The sequence below is a fragment of the Ptiloglossa arizonensis genome, chromosome 4 (assembly GCF_051014685.1).
Source record: "Ptiloglossa arizonensis isolate GNS036 chromosome 4, iyPtiAriz1_principal, whole genome shotgun sequence".
Classification (NCBI taxonomy): Eukaryota; Metazoa; Arthropoda; class Insecta; order Hymenoptera; family Colletidae; genus Ptiloglossa; species Ptiloglossa arizonensis.
The window spans coordinates 9,577,533-9,598,553 of NC_135051.1; the positions used below are offsets into that span (position 1 = coordinate 9,577,533).

Genomic DNA, 21,021 nt, shown 5'->3' on the forward strand with positions numbered 1-21,021 from the left:
ACGCCTTTTCAAATCATGTAATAATCGATACGGAAAGTCGAGAAAAATATCGATAACCTGGAACAAAACACGCGTCGTCGTCTCGTTTTATTTAGAAATTTGTTAATAACTTTTTAGTCTCGTTAAGGATCTATGTGCAATTGTTACTGAAATATTGCTAGGAACCTCTGCTACATAATGCGTTTTCGAATCATCTAATAATCGATACGGTAGGTCGAGATAAATATCGATAACGTGAGACAAAACACGTCTCGACTGGGCAAGAAATTCTGAAAATTGTTCATAACTATTTGGTCGCAATAATTATGCATACCAAACTGAATCTAGAATGCAGCTAGGAACCTCTGCTCGCAGTGCATGTGCAGATTATGCACTCATGACGACGCAAAGACGAGAAAAACATTGATAATCTCCATCACTACAGGCGGCGCAATTACGATTGTTGCAGAAAAATGTTTATAACTAATTAACCGCGTTAAATATCCTTGCCAAAAGTATCCTTTAATGTAGCCACTGTCCTCGGCTACCTAATGCAACTCTAAATGTTCACACTTTGGCTCCGCAAATGTGTTAAATTAACGTTTTTTCCTTGCGCGGCACTTCCGTTTTGTCGCAGTAATTACGATTCTTGCAGAAAAATGTTTATAACTAATTAACCGCGATAATAATGCTTGCCAAAAGTATCCTTTAATGTAGCCACTGTCCCCTGCTACCTAATGCAACTCTAAAAGTTCACATTTTTGGTCCGTAAATGTGTTAAATTAACGTTTTTTCCCTCTCGCGGCATTTTGGCGGGAATAAAGGACCGACCACGTGGTTTTTCTCATTAGACGACCTCCTTTAACATTCTGTGATCCTGCTACCCGCGCCTGATATCGGTCCGCGGAAATCACATAGCCACGTGGTCTACACGATGTCGGTAACGCGAAATTTTTAATATAATTGCTCCTAGCTATTTAATGCGGTAAAATATCATTGCAAAAGTAGTCTTGGATTATAGCTGCGAATCTCTGCTACATATTGTGGTTTCAAATCGTCTAATAATCGATACGGAAAGTCGAGAAAAATATCGATAACCTGGAACAAAACACACGTCGTCGTCTCCTTTCATTTAGAAATTTGTTAATAACTTTTTAGTCTCGTTAAGGATCTATGTGAAATTGGTACTGAAATATTGCTAGAATCCTCTGCTACGTAACGCCTTTTCGAATCATCTAATAATCGATACGGAAAGTCGAGAAAAATATCGATAACGTGGTACAAAACACGCGTCGTCGTCTCCTCTGATTTAGAAAATTGTTAATAACTTTTTAGTCTCGTTAAGGATCTATGTGAAATTGGTACTGAAATATTGCTAGAAACCTCTGCTACATAATGCCTTTTCGAATCATCTAATAATCGATTCCGAAAGTCGAGAAAAATATCGATAACCTGGAACAAAACACGCGTCGTCGTCTCGTTTCATTTAGAAATTTGTTAATAACTTTTTAGTCTCGTTAAGGATCTATGTGAAATTGGTACTGAAATATTGCTAGAAACCTCTGCTACATAATGCGTTTTCGAATCATCTAATAATCGATACGGAAAGTCGAGAAAAATATCGATAACCTGGAACAAAACACGCGTCGTCGTCTCGTTTTATTTAGAAATTTGTTAATAACTTTTTAGTCTCGTTAAGGATCTATGTGAAATTGTTACTGAAATATTGCTAGGAACCTCTGCTACATAATGCGTTTTCGAATCATCTAATAATCGATACGGTAGGTCGAGATAAATATCGATAACGTGAGACAAAACACGTCTCGACTGGGCAAGAAATTCTGAAAATTGTTCATAACTATTTGGTCGCAATAATTATGCATACCAAACTGAATCTAGAATGCAGCTAGGAACCTCTGCTCGCAGTGCATGTGCAGATTATGCACTCATGACGACGCAAAGACGAGAAAAACATTGATAATCTCCATCACTACAGGCGGCGCAATTACGATTGTTGCAGAAAAATGTTTATAACTAATTAACCGCGTTAAATATCCTTGCCAAAAGTATCCTTTAATGTAGCCACTGTCCTCGGGTACCTAATGCAACTCTAAATGTTCACACTTTTGCTCCGCAAATGTGTTAAATTAACGTTTTTTCCTTGCGCGGCACTTCCGCTTTGTCGCAGTAATTACGATTCTTGCAGAAAAATGTTTGTAACTAATTAACCGCGATAATAATGCTTGCCAAAAGTATCCTTTAATGTAGCCACTGTCCCCTGCTACCTAATGCAACTCTAAAAGTTCACATTTTTGGTCCGTAAATGTGTTAAATTAACGTTTTTTCCCTCTCGCGGCATTTTGGCGGGAATAAAGGACCGACCACGTGGTTTTTCTCATTAGACGACCTCCTTTAACATTCTGTGATCCTGCTACCCGCGCCTGATATCGGTCCGCGGAAATCACATAGCCACGTGGTCTACACGATGTCGGTAACGCGAAATTTTTAATATAATTGCTCCTAGCTATTTAATGCGGTAAAATATCATTGCAAAAGTAGTCTTGGATTATAGCTGCGAATCTCTGCTACATATTGTGGTTTCAAATCGTCTAATAATCGATACGGAAAGTCGAGAAAAATATCGATAACCTGGAACAAAACACACGTCGTCGTCTCCTTTCATTTAGAAATTTGTTAATAACTTTTTAGTCTCGTTAAGGATCTATGTGAAATTGGTACTGAAATATTGCTAGGAACCTCTGCTACATATTGTGGTTTCAAATCGTCTAATAATCGATACGGAAAGTCGAGAAAAATATCGATAACCTGGAACAAAACACACGTCGTCGTCTCCTTTCATTTAGAAATTTGTTAATAACTTTTTAGTCTCGTTAAGGATCTATGTGAAATTGGTACTGAAATATTGCTAGGAACCTCTGCTACATATTGTGGTTTCAAATCGTCTAATAATCGATACGGAAAGTCGAAAAAAATATCGATAACGTGGTACAAAACATGCGTCGTCGTCTCCTCTGATTTGGAAAATTGTTAATAACTTTTTAGTCTCGTTAAGGATCTATGTGAAATTGGTACTGAAATATTGCTAGAATCCTCTGCTACGTAACGCCTTTTCAAATCATCTAATAATCGATACGGAAAGTCGAGAAAAATATCGATAACCTGGAACAAAACACGCGTCGTCGTCTCGTTTCATTTAGAAATTTGTTAATAACTTTTTAGTCTCGTTAAGGATCTATGTGAAATTGGTACGGAAATATTGCTAGGAACCTCTGCTACATAATGCGTTTTCGAATCATCTAATAATCGATACGGAAAGTCGAGAAAAATATCGATAACCTGGAACAAAACACGCGTCGTCGTCTCGTTTCATTTAGAAATTTGTTAATAACTTTTTAGTCTCGTTAAGGATCTATGTGAATTTGGTACTGAAATATTGATAGGAACCTCTGCTACATAATGCGTTTTCACATCATCTGATAAGTAAAAGGGCTATTTGTTGAAGGGGGGTAGTTGATATTTTTTTTTTTTTTGACTTTCCACTTCCATTATTGCATAATGGTGCATGCATTGTTTCACACCGAAATAGTGTGAAACGGTATGACTGTTAGTTTCTCTTTTTTACAGTATTGAAATATAAACTTTTAGATTTTCCTTGCGTAGCAATGGTCCCTGGCTACATTCATGCACCATTTTGGTAACGATTCTCATCGAAATTAAACTAGTTATAAACATTTTCCGTATTCAGTCGTATTGAGGACGCTCGTTTGTAGACGAAGTAATCGATACTTCTCTCAATTTTCAGGCCTAATTCTTGGGTAACTTGGGCAGACATTGCGAATCAGAGTATTCGCAGCAAAGTTCAAGGTCCTCTTTTGTAATGTTTTCCATAAGCATTAATTGTTTGTGAGCAATTTTATGATGGTATTGTATTGGGTAAAGATTCGTTTAAAGTTGTAAAGATTTCAGTATAGGGGATTGCCGACCTATTTGTCAAGAAACTTGAGCGGTTTTCCGCAGATGGCGTTACTATCCTTCGATTAACTGGGTGCACTTCCTTGTTTATTACGATACACTGAATTAAATACATATAAAGAAGTAAATAAATAAATACATCGATAGGTGTTTGTATCAAACTGCAGGAAACAGTAATATGGTTGGTGTACTTGTAACCTATTAACTTTTCTTTATTACTTCGAAATTGCGGTACCTCGTCCGTTGACGATTGTTAATAATTACGTTAAATAAAAAACGTTTTATTCAAATAATATGCACGGTACTTGTAGAAGTAGTCGGGGACAATTACGAATAAAATGAAATTTCTAAGTAAGATGCACAGAGCTATTATTTTAAATGTTGAAAAATATGATTGTTCAGTTCGTATTGTTCTTCTTCCTTTCGATTCTATTGGATTTGTATCGATAATAAAGATCGTAGCACGTCCTGAATAGGGAGCGTGCTTTACTCCTCTACTCAGGATTGTTTTCATCGTGAAACCGTGCATGTTCGATTCCAGAGGATGCGTAGCTACCGAATATTATACCGGCAGCTACTCGAACGTAGCACCGTTATATAGACATTTGGATGTTGCAAGAAAGCATACGAACAAGCACAGAGTTATATCTAGACGAGAGAAGTAAAGCATTGGCAGGCGCATAGCGAGGTGGTAAATAGAAAATTAGCGAGCTCGGAGACACGGTTTGTAAACGCAAAGCACGGGGAGAAATTCGTTACTACCGCTTCGCGAAAGGGCGATAGCAGTCTCGAAGGGACGAAGGGATAGGGGAAATACTGGTTTGGCATCTACGCAATTTCCTTCATTAGCATCGAATTTCCGGAAAGACACCCTTTCCACGGGCTTGGCCCGGTCCCCTCGTACCCCCGCGGGTGAGCTGGCCAGGATTTTCCATTTCCCTCTTTCTCTCCCTCTGCGCAACTTATCCCTTATCCCTCGCGTAAACCGAATCTCTGGTCGAGCAGAGAGATACAAGGTATTCTCGTTGTCACCAGCCGCTGTAATTTCGTTAGTAAACCGAGGCTGTTTATAGGGACGCGCCGGCTGGTCCTTAGCCGCCTCGACACCCCCGAAACATCGAGCGTCGGACCGACCAACCCTCCCGAGACATCGAGAGAACGAGTGTCAGGATCGCAAAATTAACATCCGTTGCAACGGGAATCGAGTTATCTCGTTTCCCAAATTCGACCATAATAATTTCCCCGGTATTGCTCGAGAGAACAAATTGTAAGTCAGGCCTCGAAAAATGATGGTAGGGTTTCTTACGTAAAAGATTAAAGTTACAATTACCGTCGTTATTATCATCATGTGTCCTTTATCCGGAGGAAATTTTCGAAAGACCGTATATAGGTCGTGAGAGAAGAGTACGATAGCATCGTCGATTATTTACGGTTGACTGTACGCTGTAATGTTTTACCGGATAATCGAAGGACACCGAGAGGAACTCCGGGGTAAGAGGATTATCTCCCCATAGAATTCAGGGGCAAAGCTGCCTCTCTTCGCGGTCTTCCGCGCTATCTCCATCTCGTCAGAGATGTCTCTCTTATTTAAATGGGCTGCCAATGCGAGCAAGAACGAGGAGGGACACCGTTTCCAAGGGCTGCGGATTTGCTTTGCCCGTTTCGAGGGTGGAATCTCTATCGCAGGGTCGAACGGCCGGGAACATCTTCGCGAGGACCGTGATCGATGAATCGTGTTTCCACCCCCGGTACAGTGGTCCCAAGACCCAACGACGAGACCGTCTGGCCCATAAATATCGACGAAACGCTCGTATCGCGAGTTTTTCTCCGAAAGGACCGTACTCGTACTGGATCACGACAAAAGTAGCGACAATCCGGTTGCGATATTTTCAACGACTAAAATTTCAAACTATCGGCTAGCCGAGGGCTCGCGGGTTCGCTGAGGAGTTTACGCGGTGAAGTTTCGCGATAAGGGTGAAACTCGGCCACACTTCGGCTTATTCTTAACCCCCGGCTGCACCCCGTGTTTCCTACGATGATATTTCTTCGGCCAGGAAACGCCCTCGGAAATGAAAGTGTTCTCGCCGGGAATATTTAAAGCGCGTGCCGGAAGATCAGCCCCATTCGCGGGAGAGGGCTCTCTCGAGGATTCTTTCCGTTTCGCCGAGGAAAAGGCGCGCGAATCGTAATTAACGGCTCGATACTGCTCGACCGGGGTCACCGTTGGTCCACTGCCGGTCCACCGCCAGAAAGATACTTCCAAGTGGTTTCTCACGGTTGGAATCGACCCTCTTTAACTCTCTCGGTGGAAGGATTCGAATGCTCGGCACGTACGGTGCGCACAATTGCACAGAATCATTTTTGTCGAGCGTGTTCACCGTGGCTCGTCGATCGATACGAGATTCGCGGCACTCGAAGAGATCTCTCGGCAGACCACCGTAGTCGTTCGGAGTACCAGTTCTCACGAGTATCGAGACTTTGACGCCCGTAACCCTCGTTGATTCGAACATCGCGAGCTACGCGAACTGCGCGAGTGTCTATCCTCGAATATCCACCACTGCCCAGTGCTTTCATCGCGGGGAGAAACGGAACAGCGAGAACCCTCGCGAGAGACTCGCCTCGAGTATCGGTAAACTAAATCCACTGCTATCGAGGGAGTTGGACTCCGAATAAGTCGAGCTCTCCGATCTACGGCAGTTGTCGGATGCTCGTTCTATTCCCCGTTTGAGTTTCACGCGACCGTTATCGCGACCACGCGACGCCCGGGACGGAAATACGTTTCTGAAAAATACTCGTTCCGAGAATGCCGGATAACGACGCGAGTCGAGTCGCCCGCTAATTGCCACCGTAATTAACGCGAGAGAACGCCCTTCTTGGGAGCGAAGATCTCGCGGCGGACACCGGGCCTGGATTAATCGAATTCCAGCGATCACGGATATCCGGTCTGCTCCGCGCAACCTCCGTCCCTTGGTCTCCTCCTCCTCCCCTCGGCAACCCCTATCCCCTTCCTTCGACGCGAACGTATCCAGGTCACGTAAACAAACTTTCATCCTCGTAATTGCGAGTGGATGATATAGTCGGTTCCCTCCAGTCGTACCGTTATCGGACACGTTGTTAACAAAGTATCGACGGCCTCGAAATAACGAAGAAGAATGGGACCTAGTCCGACAGGTCAGCGATTTAACGAACATTGCAGCGCTCGCGGACATAAGAAACTATTAAACGAGCGTGGCAGTGTACCGCGAATTAAACTAACGCCGAGAAGCGGCACCGAGTCACCGTCCAGTGATGTAGAAACGATTTCCAGCGTGTATACGAGGGCGCTCCGATAAGTACTTGGCTTACAAAAGAAAAACGAAAATTTTAGAAAAGTAGCGATTTATTTCTCTATACAGTCTCCTTTCAGCTCGATACACTTGACCCAGCGATGCTCCAACTTCTTTAACCCGTCTGAAAAATACGTTTTCTGGAGGTCTGCAAAGTAGGCCTCCGTGGCGGCGATAACCTCCTTATTCGACTCAAATTTCTGCCCGGCGAGTGACTTTTTCAAGATTGGAAACAAAAAGAAGTCGCACGGAGCCAAATCTGGAGAATACGATGGATGGAGCAGCAGTTCGTAGCCTAATTCGACTAATTTGACCTAGGCGATGGCGGAGGTGTGAGCCGATGCGTTGTCATGGTAGAAGAGCACTTTTTTCTTCGCCAAGTGGGGCCGTTTTTCCTGCAATTCGGCGTCGAATCGGCCCAATAAACCGGCATAGTAGAGCGCTGTGACCGTTATGCCCTTGTCTAGGTAGTCGATGTAGATCGCACCTTTTGAATCCCAAAAAACGGTGGCCCTCAGCTTTCCGGCCGATAGGACAGACTTCGCCTTCTTCGGAGCGCGTTCGCCGTGTGAAGTCCACTGTTTCGACTGTTCCTTGGCTTCTAGTGTGTACCAGTGGATCCATGTTTCATCGACGGTCACGAAACGATGCAGAAACTCCTCCGGATTGCACCTAAACAGCATCAAACACTGCTTCGAAGTGGTCTCACGGTTCCGCGTGTTGTCCGGAGTAAGCAAACGCGACACCCATCGCGCCGACAGCTTTCTCATGCCCAATATTTCATGCAGTATACGACCCACGCGGTCTTTTCAGATGCCTACTGTCTCAGCTATCTCGCGCACCTTCGATCGGTGGTCTGCCAATACGAGATCGTGAATTTTTTTTACGTTATCCTCCGTGGTAACCGTTTTCGGGCCACCTGGACGTGGCTCATCGAAAACCGACGTACGACCACGTTAAAACTCGTTAAACCAATTTTTGACGGTCGCCGTCGAAGAAGAAGAGTTACCGTAAACAGCATCCAAGCGCTCGTTGATTTCGCTGCGCGATTTCCCTTCCAAAAACAAGAATCGAATCACCGACCGATATTGCTCTTTTCCCATTTTTCTAAAATACGCGGACACGCCCGCTTCCACACGCGGTCAAAACAAAACTACGACTCCGATTCGGCTGAAATTTTGACAGTAGCTGTCTACAAGAGTGTACTACACGGTAGTAAATTTTTCTTGCGTTCGTGATGACCATCGGGTGGTGAAGCTAAGTAATTACGCCCTCGTACTCCTTCGCGCGTTCAAGACGTACCGATCGAGCGCTGCCTTCCCTTGAACGATACTCGATACTTCTCGTTTCGAGAGGAGACCGGCCATTTGCATCTTTATGGAGCGTTTCAGTCCCGCTCGCCCGCTCGCCCGCTCGTAAACGCGTACACGCGCTACTGCCTCGTTCGGAGAGGGTTATTCGCAGGTTAGGCGATACCGATGGAAACGTGGACACGCGCCGGTTGACGCGAGAATAAACTGCACCCCGAGCCCACGGGTTCGTCGATGAATCCATTACGTCGCGCGTTCGTCGTGGGAGCTCGTTTTTCCGGAGCCGGTAAAAAGCAAAGTTTCTTTTTTTTCCACCCCCGTGACTGTTCCGTTGCGCGATGTTTTTCAAGCGTTTAAAGAACCGGGGTAAGAAAGGGGAAATAATTTCGATTTTATCCTCCATTACTCCTCGTTTCTTGCCTTGTTCGGTATTGTTCGCTCTCGTTCTCGTTTCCTCCCTTCGACCCTGCGACCCTTCGACCCTTTGCGAGATCGTTGGATCGCGTTGATTAAAAGGACGGCTAAGGGTCATCGAGACGAAAGAGGTGTGGTCCGGAGAACGTTCCGGAGAAAGATTCGTCTTCGCGAAGCGTAGGGCTAGGATTACGAACCAAGAGGAACACCGTGTCGTCACGGATAGTCTCTGTGTACGATTGTTCTTCACGGATGTTCAGTTTTTCGTCGATCGAGCAGCGTTGATGCATCAACCGCGTTAGATAGACCGCAGTCAGGCTCCGTTGCATCGCAGCGGGTCTACGACACTTTCGATTTCCTCTTCCGGGAGGCTCGGCACGGAACAGGACAAAGCTGTCCTTTGTCGTTTATTCATCCGTGGTAGCCGTCGTTTCAACGAATCCCCGTCGATCCTGTTCCGCGACGTATCGATCGGTTCGCGGCTGCGGGAACAGTCAACGCAACGCTTCGATCTTTGGACGCGTGAATATTTAAATTCGGAAACCGAGGCTCGAAGCTGTCTACTCCGGGCTCGAACCTCGACGAAATTTTCAGAAATTTCCAATAATGTAAGAAAGAGTGGTTTGAAAATGTTCCGGAGATTTCGGAAAAGTTGGAAAATAGACGAGTCTTGTACACCGAGCTAACGTGGCAAAGTTACGCTCGATCTCGGTCCGGTGTGCGGTAAAAGCGACACTCCGGGCAGAGGGCAGACTCTAACGAATCCATTAATTAAAAGTTAAATCGAGTGTATATTCGATCGCGTCCACGCGGTCGCGTTTTCAGCCCCCATTATTCATGCAGACCGATGTTACTTTCACTCGGGGACCGAATTAATCCTGATTTTCGGCCCGTAGAAACTCTCGTTACGGTTCCGGGCACATCGAAAGTCGAGGCTCGAGTCGGCATTTCCTCGCGCGAATGGAAACATTCGCGCGATATTCAATATGCACCGTTATATTGCACGGCCCGGAGAATGCTTTCCAACTGTTTACGATCGTCGAGTATGTTATGAATTTCCTACGGGAAGGCGTATTGTGGAAAATCTCAATGCCCCCGCGCGACACGGGCAACGTGTGCTACCGTTGAGAGTACTGCCCTAACATCGATTGCGAACTTTACTCTGTTCGTTTCTTAACGAACGCGTTAAGACAAAACACGTTGCTCGTAGACCGGTTCTTCGAGACACTCTGTACTGTACACGGGGAATAAATATTTTATTTAAATTGAACGTACCCGAGCATCGCGAACACTGTTGCAGCGTTACGATCCATCCGGTTGGTTAAGACGTCGCGTACAATTCTTTTACCGTAGAGTTTCTTGCTCTTTGAGTTTTAACGGAGCTCCCCCTCCCACGAGGGAGAGAATTGTTTTAATAGTTTTTCGGTGCCGGGGGAACAACTTATTTTCCGGACGTTCTCCGAGACACTACTCCCGGTGTTCCCAGGGAATCTCGTCGTCTTACTTTTTATCTTACGACGTTTCCAGGGGTGCTCGAGTTCCAATTAAATTTTATTAAAAATCGTCCTCTCTGCGACTCGATTCGACCCGGTTCGCTCGAGTCCTCCTTCGTGGAACGACGGTAAAATCGAATCGGGACCCAGGATATTTGACTTATCGTTGCTCGTTGACTCGACTGACTTCCGAGCAACGGAACAACGCCGTGAAGAGGACGGGGGTTGGCGGCAAGAAACTGAACAAGCGCATCGGGAAACACCAACGAGCCGCGCGCGCTGTTTGCACGAGCAATCTCGATGTAACGAGCACCCAGGGAGCGGGGTTTTCCACGTTGATACTTTAAAACGTTTCAGCGAGAACCGTGTTACGCGGCAACTTTATTAATCCACGGCTCCTCGAACCATTCTCCCTCTCGTATCCATTTTTTCCCTACCCTCCTAACTTCTTGCTTCGTACATACTGCCTCTATCTCGCCGTTTCCCCGAATATCGACGACCTCGGTCGTTCGTGACCGGGATCCAAACGACTACTAAGGAATCTGCTAAGTGATTGGCTATGGTATACGTACGCGAAGGATTTACTCGAGGAGTCCCGAGATCTCGATCGGCTTGAATAATATACCGCGAGTAGCTCGTCGTATCTTCGCCTCGAATAACGGGGGAAGCTCGTTTTTAAGGCTTCTTAACGAGACACGTGGCTACGGGAGACAATGCCGTTTTTTGCGAGACGGTCGTTCCAGCCTCTATAGTTTGCACAGTGCTAACTCGCTGCTCGCACTCTCGGTTAATTGGTCGTTTTTGCACGAGAACCTTCTCGCGTTTTGTCAATGTACGACGAGGATGGTGACTCGCTCTTAGTGTACAACGACGGTGAAGGAGCAAGTATGGTTGCGGTGGGTGTAGAGTCCCACACGGTTGATCGCTAATCTTCTTCGTTGCCGTCTATCAACCCACTGTGACTGAGCCGAAAGCTCGACTCGAAATATCTGGACGATCTTTTCTCTCTTACCATTTACGGTATATCCGAATGGACGGTAAGTATAGTTGCGTATCCTGACCAAGCTCGGTGGAGTAGCATCTTTAGCTAGTGCACTGTATCGATATTTGCGTTACCAGGTCCTGTTTCCTCTCGAATTATCGAAGAAAGGAGGCCTACGTTGTTGGATAAACGAAACAGTTTGCTGCGGGACACCGTTGCTCGGAGGAAAGGGTTCACCGCAAAGAGAGACGAGAGGAGCACCAAGGGGGCATTGGTGTGTTTAGAACAATCTGATCGTAACGTACAGTGCGCAGCCCTGTTTGTGGACCAAACATTGATTCTCACCGCATGCCTTTCGGCTAAGTATTTAGAATCGGTGCTTGGGCGATTCTGGTGTATCCGCGTGCCATTCGTCCAATAGAGGTGACGGTATCTTATCGGTGGTATTCCGTCTACTAATTTCCTTTGCATCGGTACCTTCCATCGAGAATCCCGGGACGTTTTAAAAAGTTTACGTCCTCGAGATACCTTCTCGATGCTATTGATCGACTTTTAAATAATAAAACAGCACAAGTCAACAGTTCCAGCCCTTGAAACGAATGTCTTCTCCGTAGGTATTGGCAGCAACCAAGGTTTGGAGCGCTGGCAAGTCGGCCAGCTGGTAATATATGTCCGGGTAATTTTCCCGACGATATTCCTTGGAATTTATGGGTTATTAATTTTACGAACCCCCGGGCTACCCCTTGGCCCCCAACCGGGCGCACGTGTCCCGTGGACGATATCTCAATTACAGCGGACCGTGGCCGATCTTCCGCACGACCAGACTCGCCTTACACGTTTCCTACCATTATACCGTCGACTATGTTCCTCACGCTCGATTATCTACCGTTTGAATTGCGGTTTTACCGCGCCGTTCGCGGGAAATATGTCCTTGAATCTTCGAACCGACACGACTCGGGCGATCTAGTCGCTCGCAAGAGCCGTCCGTCGTCTGGTGCTCCTGGAGAACGAAAACACGTTCGATGGCCAGAGATTCGAACGGTAGAAAATTCGAACAGAGTCTGGAATAACGCAAAGGAGATCGATGGAACTTTTAAAAATCACTAGATCCTAACACCACGAACGAAAGAGAAGTGTTACGACGAATATTTCATTCCATAATTAAATATTAGTTTCCATTCGACGAGTAATGGATAGACTATTTATCTCGTTAGCCGTTATTGGAAACTTTATCGTCTCCGTTAGATTCGCATGGAATATTCGTGGAAATTAATTTTTCATCGTTCGTTTACCCGCGCCACACGACACTCGGTGGTGAATCTTCTTTTTATATAATAAAATTAATATAATTGTCACGTCGTTCTCATTACCGTGTCTCTATTTTATTAATCTCCGGACAAAATCTCGGATCGGTCGATAATAAAGCAACCAAGTTTCGGCTTGCGTCTATTTTCTTTAAGTTTGTCTAATAAAGCTACGTTTATCTCTCCGTGAAAGATAGACGAAAGCAAGATAAACACGCTAACGAGAGAAGCTCCGTCCCGAAGACGGAGCGGCCCTCGTCGTCTCCTCGTTTCTCTTTCCGAAGTCCAGGTTTGATTAATTAAAACGTTAATATAATTAATCCATGAAACGCCTTACAAACAGAGAGAGAGGGAGAGGGAGAGAGAAAGAGAGAGAGAGAGAGAGAGAGAGAGAGAGAGAGAGAGAGAGAGAGAGAGAGAGAGAGAGGCGATACGGACGAGGAGCACTCGTCTGGAAACGTTTACGCGTCGAGGGCTGGTCTAACAAGCCAGAAGACACCCGCCCTCCCCTCCTCTCCCTGGTCCTTTGGTTTCTCTAGTTAAACATTTGCATTGTCGGGTTCCCAAACTCCCCTTCGGCATTCCTGAACAATGGGCCCGCGATTCAATGGATTTTAACGAGTGGAAGTCAAAGATGCGGTTTATTTCGCGTTTCGAGTCACGATGTGTTCAGCCAATCGGTTTCTGGATTATTGGAAGCAATATTTAGACCTTGTTCGAGCAATCGATAGTATCGAAAAAATATTCTTCGATACCGAGGGGAATGGAAAAATGATTTATACTGTATAATATCCCTCTCGATACCAAACGTTTGTTCTTACGAAAAATCTGATCGAAGTATTCCGATGTATCGAGGCAAATCGGACTCTCTGTATTTACAGCAGTTTCTCGAACAAATACGTCTCGAATTCCACGATTAATTCTCTCCATCGATCGCGGTTAATTTCCCTCTCCAAAGAAATAAATACTTCTCCAGCCACCGCTCGGCAAAAACAAGCTAAAACCGGAAGAAACGAGAGTCGTTAATACGATTAACTGTACGCCAACGGATAAAGACCATTCGCGAACAGCGGAGGAAAACCGACCAGAGTTCGTTCGTGCAGCGTCATTGCGCTTCGGCTCGTCCTCGAGAGTCGAGGGGTCGAGCAAAGGGCGGTTTCCACCCTCTTATCTGGCGCGGAAGGGGGCTCCAAGATCCGTGCGCCATCTAGGTATTGTGTTCCGACTACCTGTCCCTCGTGCTACGCCCCCACTTCCAGCAAACACGACGTCCTTTATTTTCGGGTAATGTTGCGTGATAACAACCAACGCTGCCTAGCTACCCTCCGGTTAGAATTGCTCCGTCGGGACGATTATTAATATTGTCGACTGGTACGCGAAGAGAGATCGAGATCGTTAACGAAAAGAGTGCTACCCTCGAAGTTTCGCTCGCTGATTTTTTCTAAAGGCGGAAACAACGCTCCGGTGGACCACGAGTTCGGTTCGGCGGAAATCACGTCCGTATCGAAGACAGCGATATTTATTTCATTGTTCCAACGACAATAACTTAAAAATAAAAGAAAACAATACGAAGAAAATATCGGCACAGGTTTAAGCGTATTTTCGAAACCACATTTTTCCATTTAAGGATCGGTTGTATACCTTTTGTCCACGTTAGTCGTTAAGTAGATGTAGACTGGAAGAAGAAGGACACGCAGGATACGAAATCGTACACGAACCAAATCCTGAAACAATGGCTACTTTATTATTACACGAACGCCATTCATACGTCACAAGTGAAAAATATCGTTCGAACGGATTTTTATCGACAGATTTTATTATGTAATATAAACTTATGTGTTATACATTGCTACATGTTCTTGCTTAACGGCTAGGTCCTATCGGCTAGGTCCTTAGAGGCTAGAATGCACAGTGACTTGTACATAATCATCCTCCTTCCTTCCCTTCGTCGCTCTGTCATTGATTTGTCATGTGTCCTGGTGAACCATCCGCGCGCGAGGGAGAAGAGAGAAACAGAGGAAGATGTGTGTGTGTGTGTGTGTGTGTGTGTGTGTGTGTGTGTGTGCGCGCGCGCGCGCGTGTGTAATGAAAATAACGAAGGAGCGCTGTATCGAACGGAAGGGTGTTAGCGGGAACGAGAACGAGAGAAGAGAGTCGAAAAAGGAAATGGAACAAAAAAGAGAAGGGAAAAGATATTACATTTTACACGAGTGTTTCTTTGGTAATGTCTCCCCCTTGTTATCTCGCGCTTTTATTTCTTAGGCAAAACTCCAGCTACTACTCCTTTTCTCTCTCCGTGTCGTCGAAACTTTCGTCGCGAAAGCACACCCTCGGGCGTTTAGTTTATAAAACGTTCATCCTTAATGCTGCTAAAATTGCGACGGCTTGGTCCTTCCTCCCCTTGGAAACGAAAGGGCACCCTCCCTTTCGTCTCGAGAAATTTTTCCGTTCCTTGGATTAAGCGAAATTCACCCCCGCGATAATAGTCCATCCAAACGATTCCAAGATCGGCTCTCGTCGAAATAAATTGCACTTATTCCTTTGGAATATCTCATTGTTTTACGCTCCCTCGTCTTTCGAATTGACTACAAATTTGGAATTTTTAAGGGAAGAAAAATTTCACAAAGACTCGGATCGTTTCTCGAGTTTCATCATTTTTTGTCCCCCTCCTTATTCGAGAACCGTGTCCCTTTTCGATCGGTTTTCGATTACTCTCGAAGCGGGTACTCGATCACGCGCAGCGGAGCGTGTCGCGTAATTACGAAATAATGTTACGATCTAGAGGGTGAGGAGGGTACAAACCGCCGCGCACAGCCCTCCACGGGGCGTGTCGCGGTACGAGAGCCTATTTAAATTAGCGTGTTACGATTAAAACGTTAGTCTTTAATTATTATCGTTAAATTTACGCCCTAAGATATAATACATTCACCTAAGACGTACCTGATGATATCGTTTCTTATGTTTTTTTTTTAGTTTGTAAAAATTTCCCTCAAGCGCCACGGGCACATCGTGGCGGGGAAAAGATTTTTCTTTCAACGAACATTTTCTCTTCCCTTGAAATGGTTTTCTCTTCTCCTTTACGCGGATCTCGCGCGAACACGAGGCGAAAACAAGCGTCGCAAAATTGCCTCCCTGCGTCCGATATTGTCTCGCGAAACCCTCGTCGCGACCGTCGATCTATCATCCGTGGTCGAGTCTTCGAATCGAGGCAACACGATCGACGAAACCGAATTAATTTAACGTTTTTTTTTATCTCTCCTCGGAGCTTCGACCCTTCGATCCGCGTAATTCTTCTCGAACGAGAGCGTTCTTAGCGGATAAACCTATTCCAGCGCTTTTCATTTCACCGGATCCGTCTTGAATACGCTTTTTGACGAGAGAGAATTCCAAAGAGACCCGTGCATATCGATAATCCTCCAACGAAAGCTCCAACTCCACTCGAGGGACGAGTGCACGCAGTTAACGGGTTAATAGAACCAAGAATCATGGTCGCCGATAAAGAGACGTGGAAATCGACGTGAATTTCAGGACCGTTTTAAATTTTCAGTACCGCCCTCAACGCATCCGACCAACGGTGTTTCTTGTAATTATCGTTACTCTTACATTTTATAAGTACTAGAACACCCTGTATTTTTCGCGAGAAAGAGAAAACTACGGGTCTTACTGTCGGCGTCGTATTTCTATCGTTGGTACGATCTTCCCAATGCTACCTTTTCTGTATTATTTGTAAGGATTCAAACTATCGTTTTCTGTAAAAAAAAATTTCCAAGCGCAATGTGCAATTTAGGGGTGGTACTGAAAATTGTACTTTTTATCGCGTGTTGTCGAATCGAATTATTTTTACAAAACACAGGATCGTCGAACGTCTCCAAAACTTTCGAACACGTGTCCTAGGCGCGATTCCGGGGATTCGAGAAAGAAATGGCTAGATGTAAAGCGGGGAGGAGGCGAGAGGGTGAACGATATCCTGGAACACGGACAAAGTCCCTCCAAGACCGTCGATCGACACACGCGAGCCACCCTCTGGAATTCCTTGGAAAACTTTCCCATCGATCGTGTTCCGAATTCGTCTTGCGGTGTTCCTTCGTGCGAGTCCAATGGACTAATTGCGTTCAACGCTTCAACGTCGGGGAATTGCAGGCGATTTTTCGTGCCCTCGGAGAACTCTGTACTTTCTTTCTTTCCCCCCTTGCTTCCGCTTGTTCGTTTTTTGTCCCCAGTGGGAACTAGGACGCTCGGAGGATCCCAGTTAGGGAATTCTTTTCGAAAATTTAACGTTTAGGGGGGGCTGGTTTGTTCTTCGAAGAAACTTCATCCAGTGTGTCTTTATACGTTGAAGCGAATTTGGAACAGTAGGGAGAGGATGTTTCGAAAGTGTACTGGGTGACCCGTATAAAGTTACAGATTGTTTTCTCAGGAAGTAACGAAGGTAGGGCAGAAGAGGGGCCCTCGCTGGATTTTTTTCAAACGAAGTGGTATAATTTTCCGTCATTTAGGCAACTGTTACCAAGTTGCCTAAATCAATTAAATCAATGGGCGACGAGACACTGTAGATAGGAAATCTTTATCGATTCACCCTGCACAGTATGCCCCGAAGTAATCGAGAAAGTTAAGCTGGAAATAAGCTCGATCAGACCGATGAGATGCAATCAGGAACGTTCGAGTTTTCTGCATTGATTCGGTCGTGCAGAAAGTATCGCGCAGAGAAGAGACGCACGGTCGGTTTGCGATCGATCGAGATCGCGTTCCATGGATCACGCGAGGTCCACGTGATCGTCTTCGAAAGTCTCGAGAGACTCGACGCGTAGGCCAAGATTTTGCGTACCATCCCTGTACCGGTCGATTAAAATCGACGTCTCGGGATCATCCGATCCTTTCGGTTGGCACAATTTCTCTCATTTGCGATTGCGTCTCTGGACAGTAAAAATTTACCAAGCGTTCGGGGGGAGATCACCCTTATCGTCTACACCGACAACACGTGATCCGCTATTTACCAAGAATATTAAAAATATTTTATTCCACGACACGCTCTCGTTTCTCGTCGTCGCCATTTCCCTCCGCAATAAAATCCGTGCTCGTAGAAACGCGAATCCAACATCGTCGACGATTTTGGAGGATCGATGAGAAAACTTTCGAGACGCAAACACTCGATTCGCCGATCGTCGATCGAAGTGGTATCCTCCGTCGCGCGAAATCCTCGGTTGCTACGACTACGATAACGTTATTGACGCATTCCAGCGGATCATTAATGACGATCCTAGGTATTTTCACGCGCGAGACCCACACACCCCGAGGGGAGGCTTCTCGAAACCCAAGCCCTAGACCCGATCGCTCGGGGCAAATCGTCTCGACTCGGTGGATCGCTTCACCGACGAGGACGACGACGGCGACTACCATTGATAGCTGTCCACGATGGATTTGCTGTCCGAGCAGGGGCTCGCGCTACCGCACCACTTGGTCTCCTTCAACGGTGGACACGATGATCCGCCTCGGCGTGGCTTTATCGTTATCTTCCGCGTCCTCTGGGTCTCCCCAACCCCACAGCTACGACTGCAGGCACTCCATGGACCCCACTCCCCGACCTTGCAGTCCCTCGGAGGACCTGGAAACAATTATCGAGTACGGTTAACACTCGATTCGATCCAAGGAGTCGAATTCAAAGGGCGAATCTTAATCGAGCCTCGATCGAACGTTCGATCGAGCCGAGTCTTGGATTCTGCTCCGGTGGCTCGAGAGGAATCCGACTAGAGCTTGCCGACTGGAGAACGCCAAAGGAAATTCGACCACGGATAGAGATACCGTACAGGTTTTCTTAACGATACGTATGAAATATCGTATCTATAAGTGCAAGTACGCGTTAAAAGTCCTTAGCTGTCTACTCACGCGTTCTCAAGCGTTTCCCTTTGGACGTCAGTCTGTGATGCTTCATCCTGAGCCTGTGCTGACGCTGGGTCGTGCTGTCGGAAGAATTCGACGAACGACCGAGACCGTTCCCGTTGGTGGTATTGACGATCATCCTCTGGATGTACTCGAAGATCTGAGCCTTCTGCGCATCCTCCGTCTGCTTGTACTTTTGATAATACGGCCAGCTCGTCTTCTCGTTGTACTTTGAGAATTTCGGCGCGGGTGTCGCGGCGAGTCTCGGCCTCTGCAAGGCGTACGAGGATGCAATTCTGTCCATGATCGCCGCTTTGTTGTCCCGTGGAACGTCGGTCACCGCTTGGCCGCTTCCGGTGGTCGTCCAGTACCTGGAACACGGACCGTAAGTATATTGTGCGAACCGGGATGGATGTAAATCGATGGAAACTGGATTATCAGAAAGTTTCGTGGAGTCGTTTCGTCCCGCGAACTCGATTCTAAGCAGCTTAATAGATCTCTGCTCGGCGAAGCGTAATCTTTTATGCACCCGGCGAAGATGGACGATAATTTAACGAAGAAATCGTTCGCGAGACCGGATTCGTGGAAATTTCTTCTCCCAATTTCCCTCGATACTTTGAAACGCTCTTTCCTGGTAATTTAATAACAAAAAAGAGTTCTCCGCGAGTTCTAACGTAAGAGTTCGATTATTTTTCGTAATCGCGAACCAACGAACCACAGAACGGTTTTTAGGTATCGAGTTCGCTCGAATTCGGAATGCGCTTCACTCGAAAACAATTCCGCGAGTTGATTTACGGTTGCCATGTCTACGCAACCGGGGCGTGGGTGAAACCAAGCGGAGGGAAACGAGCAAGTTGGAACGAGAACGAAGTATAGGAGAAAGATGGCGGACCGATTCTCGTTTCACTACCGAAACTTATTCATCCCCTGTTTCGACGGCAGTCCGTCCTTCTATCCTTTTCCTCGGCTCGTGGAATGTACGATCTTCGCGTGTTTTCCGATATCGAACGACGCTGGTCTTCGCGTCGGATCGGATTTCCGACGCGGAACACGAGCATCGCGTTCCAAAAATTATCGAGAGCTCTATCAACGCGAAGTGAACGGGGAAAGCGAATTTTTCGCGGTTTGGAATCTTTCGCAAATTTTGACGCGGAAAGATATCTCGCGGGTTAACTCTTGCAGAGCCTCTTGGGGTAACTTTATCCTTGATTGTATCGTCATTTACGGAGACAATTGACGAGTTATTCGTGTCTCTCCTTCGTTTCGAATTGCACGTAACCAAGTTACGTGTTGTCGATTCAGGGTGCACCGATTAACTTTCGGACGTTCAAATTAGAGATCAAGAGTCCTTTGAGGACGTTGCTCGAGCACCGTGTGCAAATACTCTGCCGTATCCGACCGAAGAACGCGAAACACGGGCATCGAACAACCATACTCGCGTATTTTCGCAGAGGACCTCTCAGAATCGATCGAGACGCGATTTTCTCGCTCGACGAGTCGCGTCTCGAGTCGACGAACGTGGAAATGAATTTTTCAGACGGTACACCAGGGTTCGTTGCGTCCCACGCGAGCGACCACCATCGCGAGAAAACCCTGCGCGAAGTTTCCTTCGCGGAGCTCATTTACGTCGTCCCTTATTATTAATGGTCTCGTTAATATTAAAAATTGTGGGTGTCGTTTATTTACCTCGCACGGTTATTTACATTTACGGGGATCCGGCCAAACTATTTTTCACTTCCTTTTTACCTACACCATCCGCCTCTCTTCCTCCCTTCCTCCCTCTCTACCCACCCACCGCTCGGTGCTTTAAACTTCAAGCAAAACAGCAAAATAAACTACGGTTCCGCCCCCTGGAATTTAATTATTTTTTCCCCCTTGGGCTGAAAACGCTGCACCCGAACAGAGGAGAAAAACACGGAGTGTTTTTGCGGAGTCTGTCGTTATTAACGGTATCATCGCGAAAAGGGAATTTTTTATCCGCGAATCACGATCGAACGTTGACTCGAACACTAACAAAGACGATAGCAACCTCGTCGTTTCAGCGACGTTCCAGCCTTAGTGGGATTTTCGATCCCCCCTCGATTTATTCGGTCTTCTTCTCGTATTCTTTATCTTTTCTTCGCCCTTTTCGATCGTTCGTTCTCCCGTTTCGAACACGCTACAATGCATCGCATTATCGTTTCAACGACAGAAGGGAACGTAATCTATGTAGGCGGACTTGCGATCCGAAGGAAGGGTAGCGCAAAGGCATCCAGAATCCAAATTCCTTTTCGGAAACGAAGTAATGCCGCGATGGTGAACTCCGTTAGTGCGGAAGATTGTACAGAGTGCGCAGTGGTTCGA

At 46.1% G+C, this 21,021-nt stretch overlaps 1 protein-coding gene and 1 long non-coding RNA gene across 6 annotated transcripts in view; one reads left to right on the forward strand and one right to left on the reverse strand.

Annotated features, from left to right (window-relative positions):
- Positions 1-8,191: 8,191 nt before the first annotated feature.
- On the forward strand, positions 8,192-12,886 carry LOC143145481 (uncharacterized). 3 transcript variants are annotated; one of them, XR_012991698.1, is made up of 3 exons: positions 8,192-11,552; positions 11,635-11,920; positions 12,112-12,886. It is a non-coding gene; the product is annotated as an uncharacterized LOC143145481 (long non-coding RNA). The 3 variants fall into 3 exon arrangements; XR_012991699.1 differs by having other exon boundaries at positions 11,635-11,771; XR_012991697.1 differs by having other exon boundaries at positions 11,635-12,886.
- Positions 12,887-14,531: 1,645 nt separating this feature from the next.
- The window catches only part of LOC143145799 (spondin-1), a 175,156-nt gene continuing 168,666 nt past the window's right edge, over positions 14,532-21,021 (reverse strand). For all 3 annotated transcript variants that reach the window (XM_076309533.1, XM_076309532.1, XM_076309531.1), the window contains 2 exons: positions 18,685-19,049; positions 14,532-18,403 (listed from right to left, as the gene is read on the reverse strand). In XM_076309533.1, coding sequence (XP_076165648.1) covers positions 18,192-18,403; positions 18,685-19,049 — 577 coding nt within the window. In that variant the 3' untranslated portion in view covers positions 14,532-18,191. The remainder of the gene's footprint in view (positions 18,404-18,684; positions 19,050-21,021) is intronic.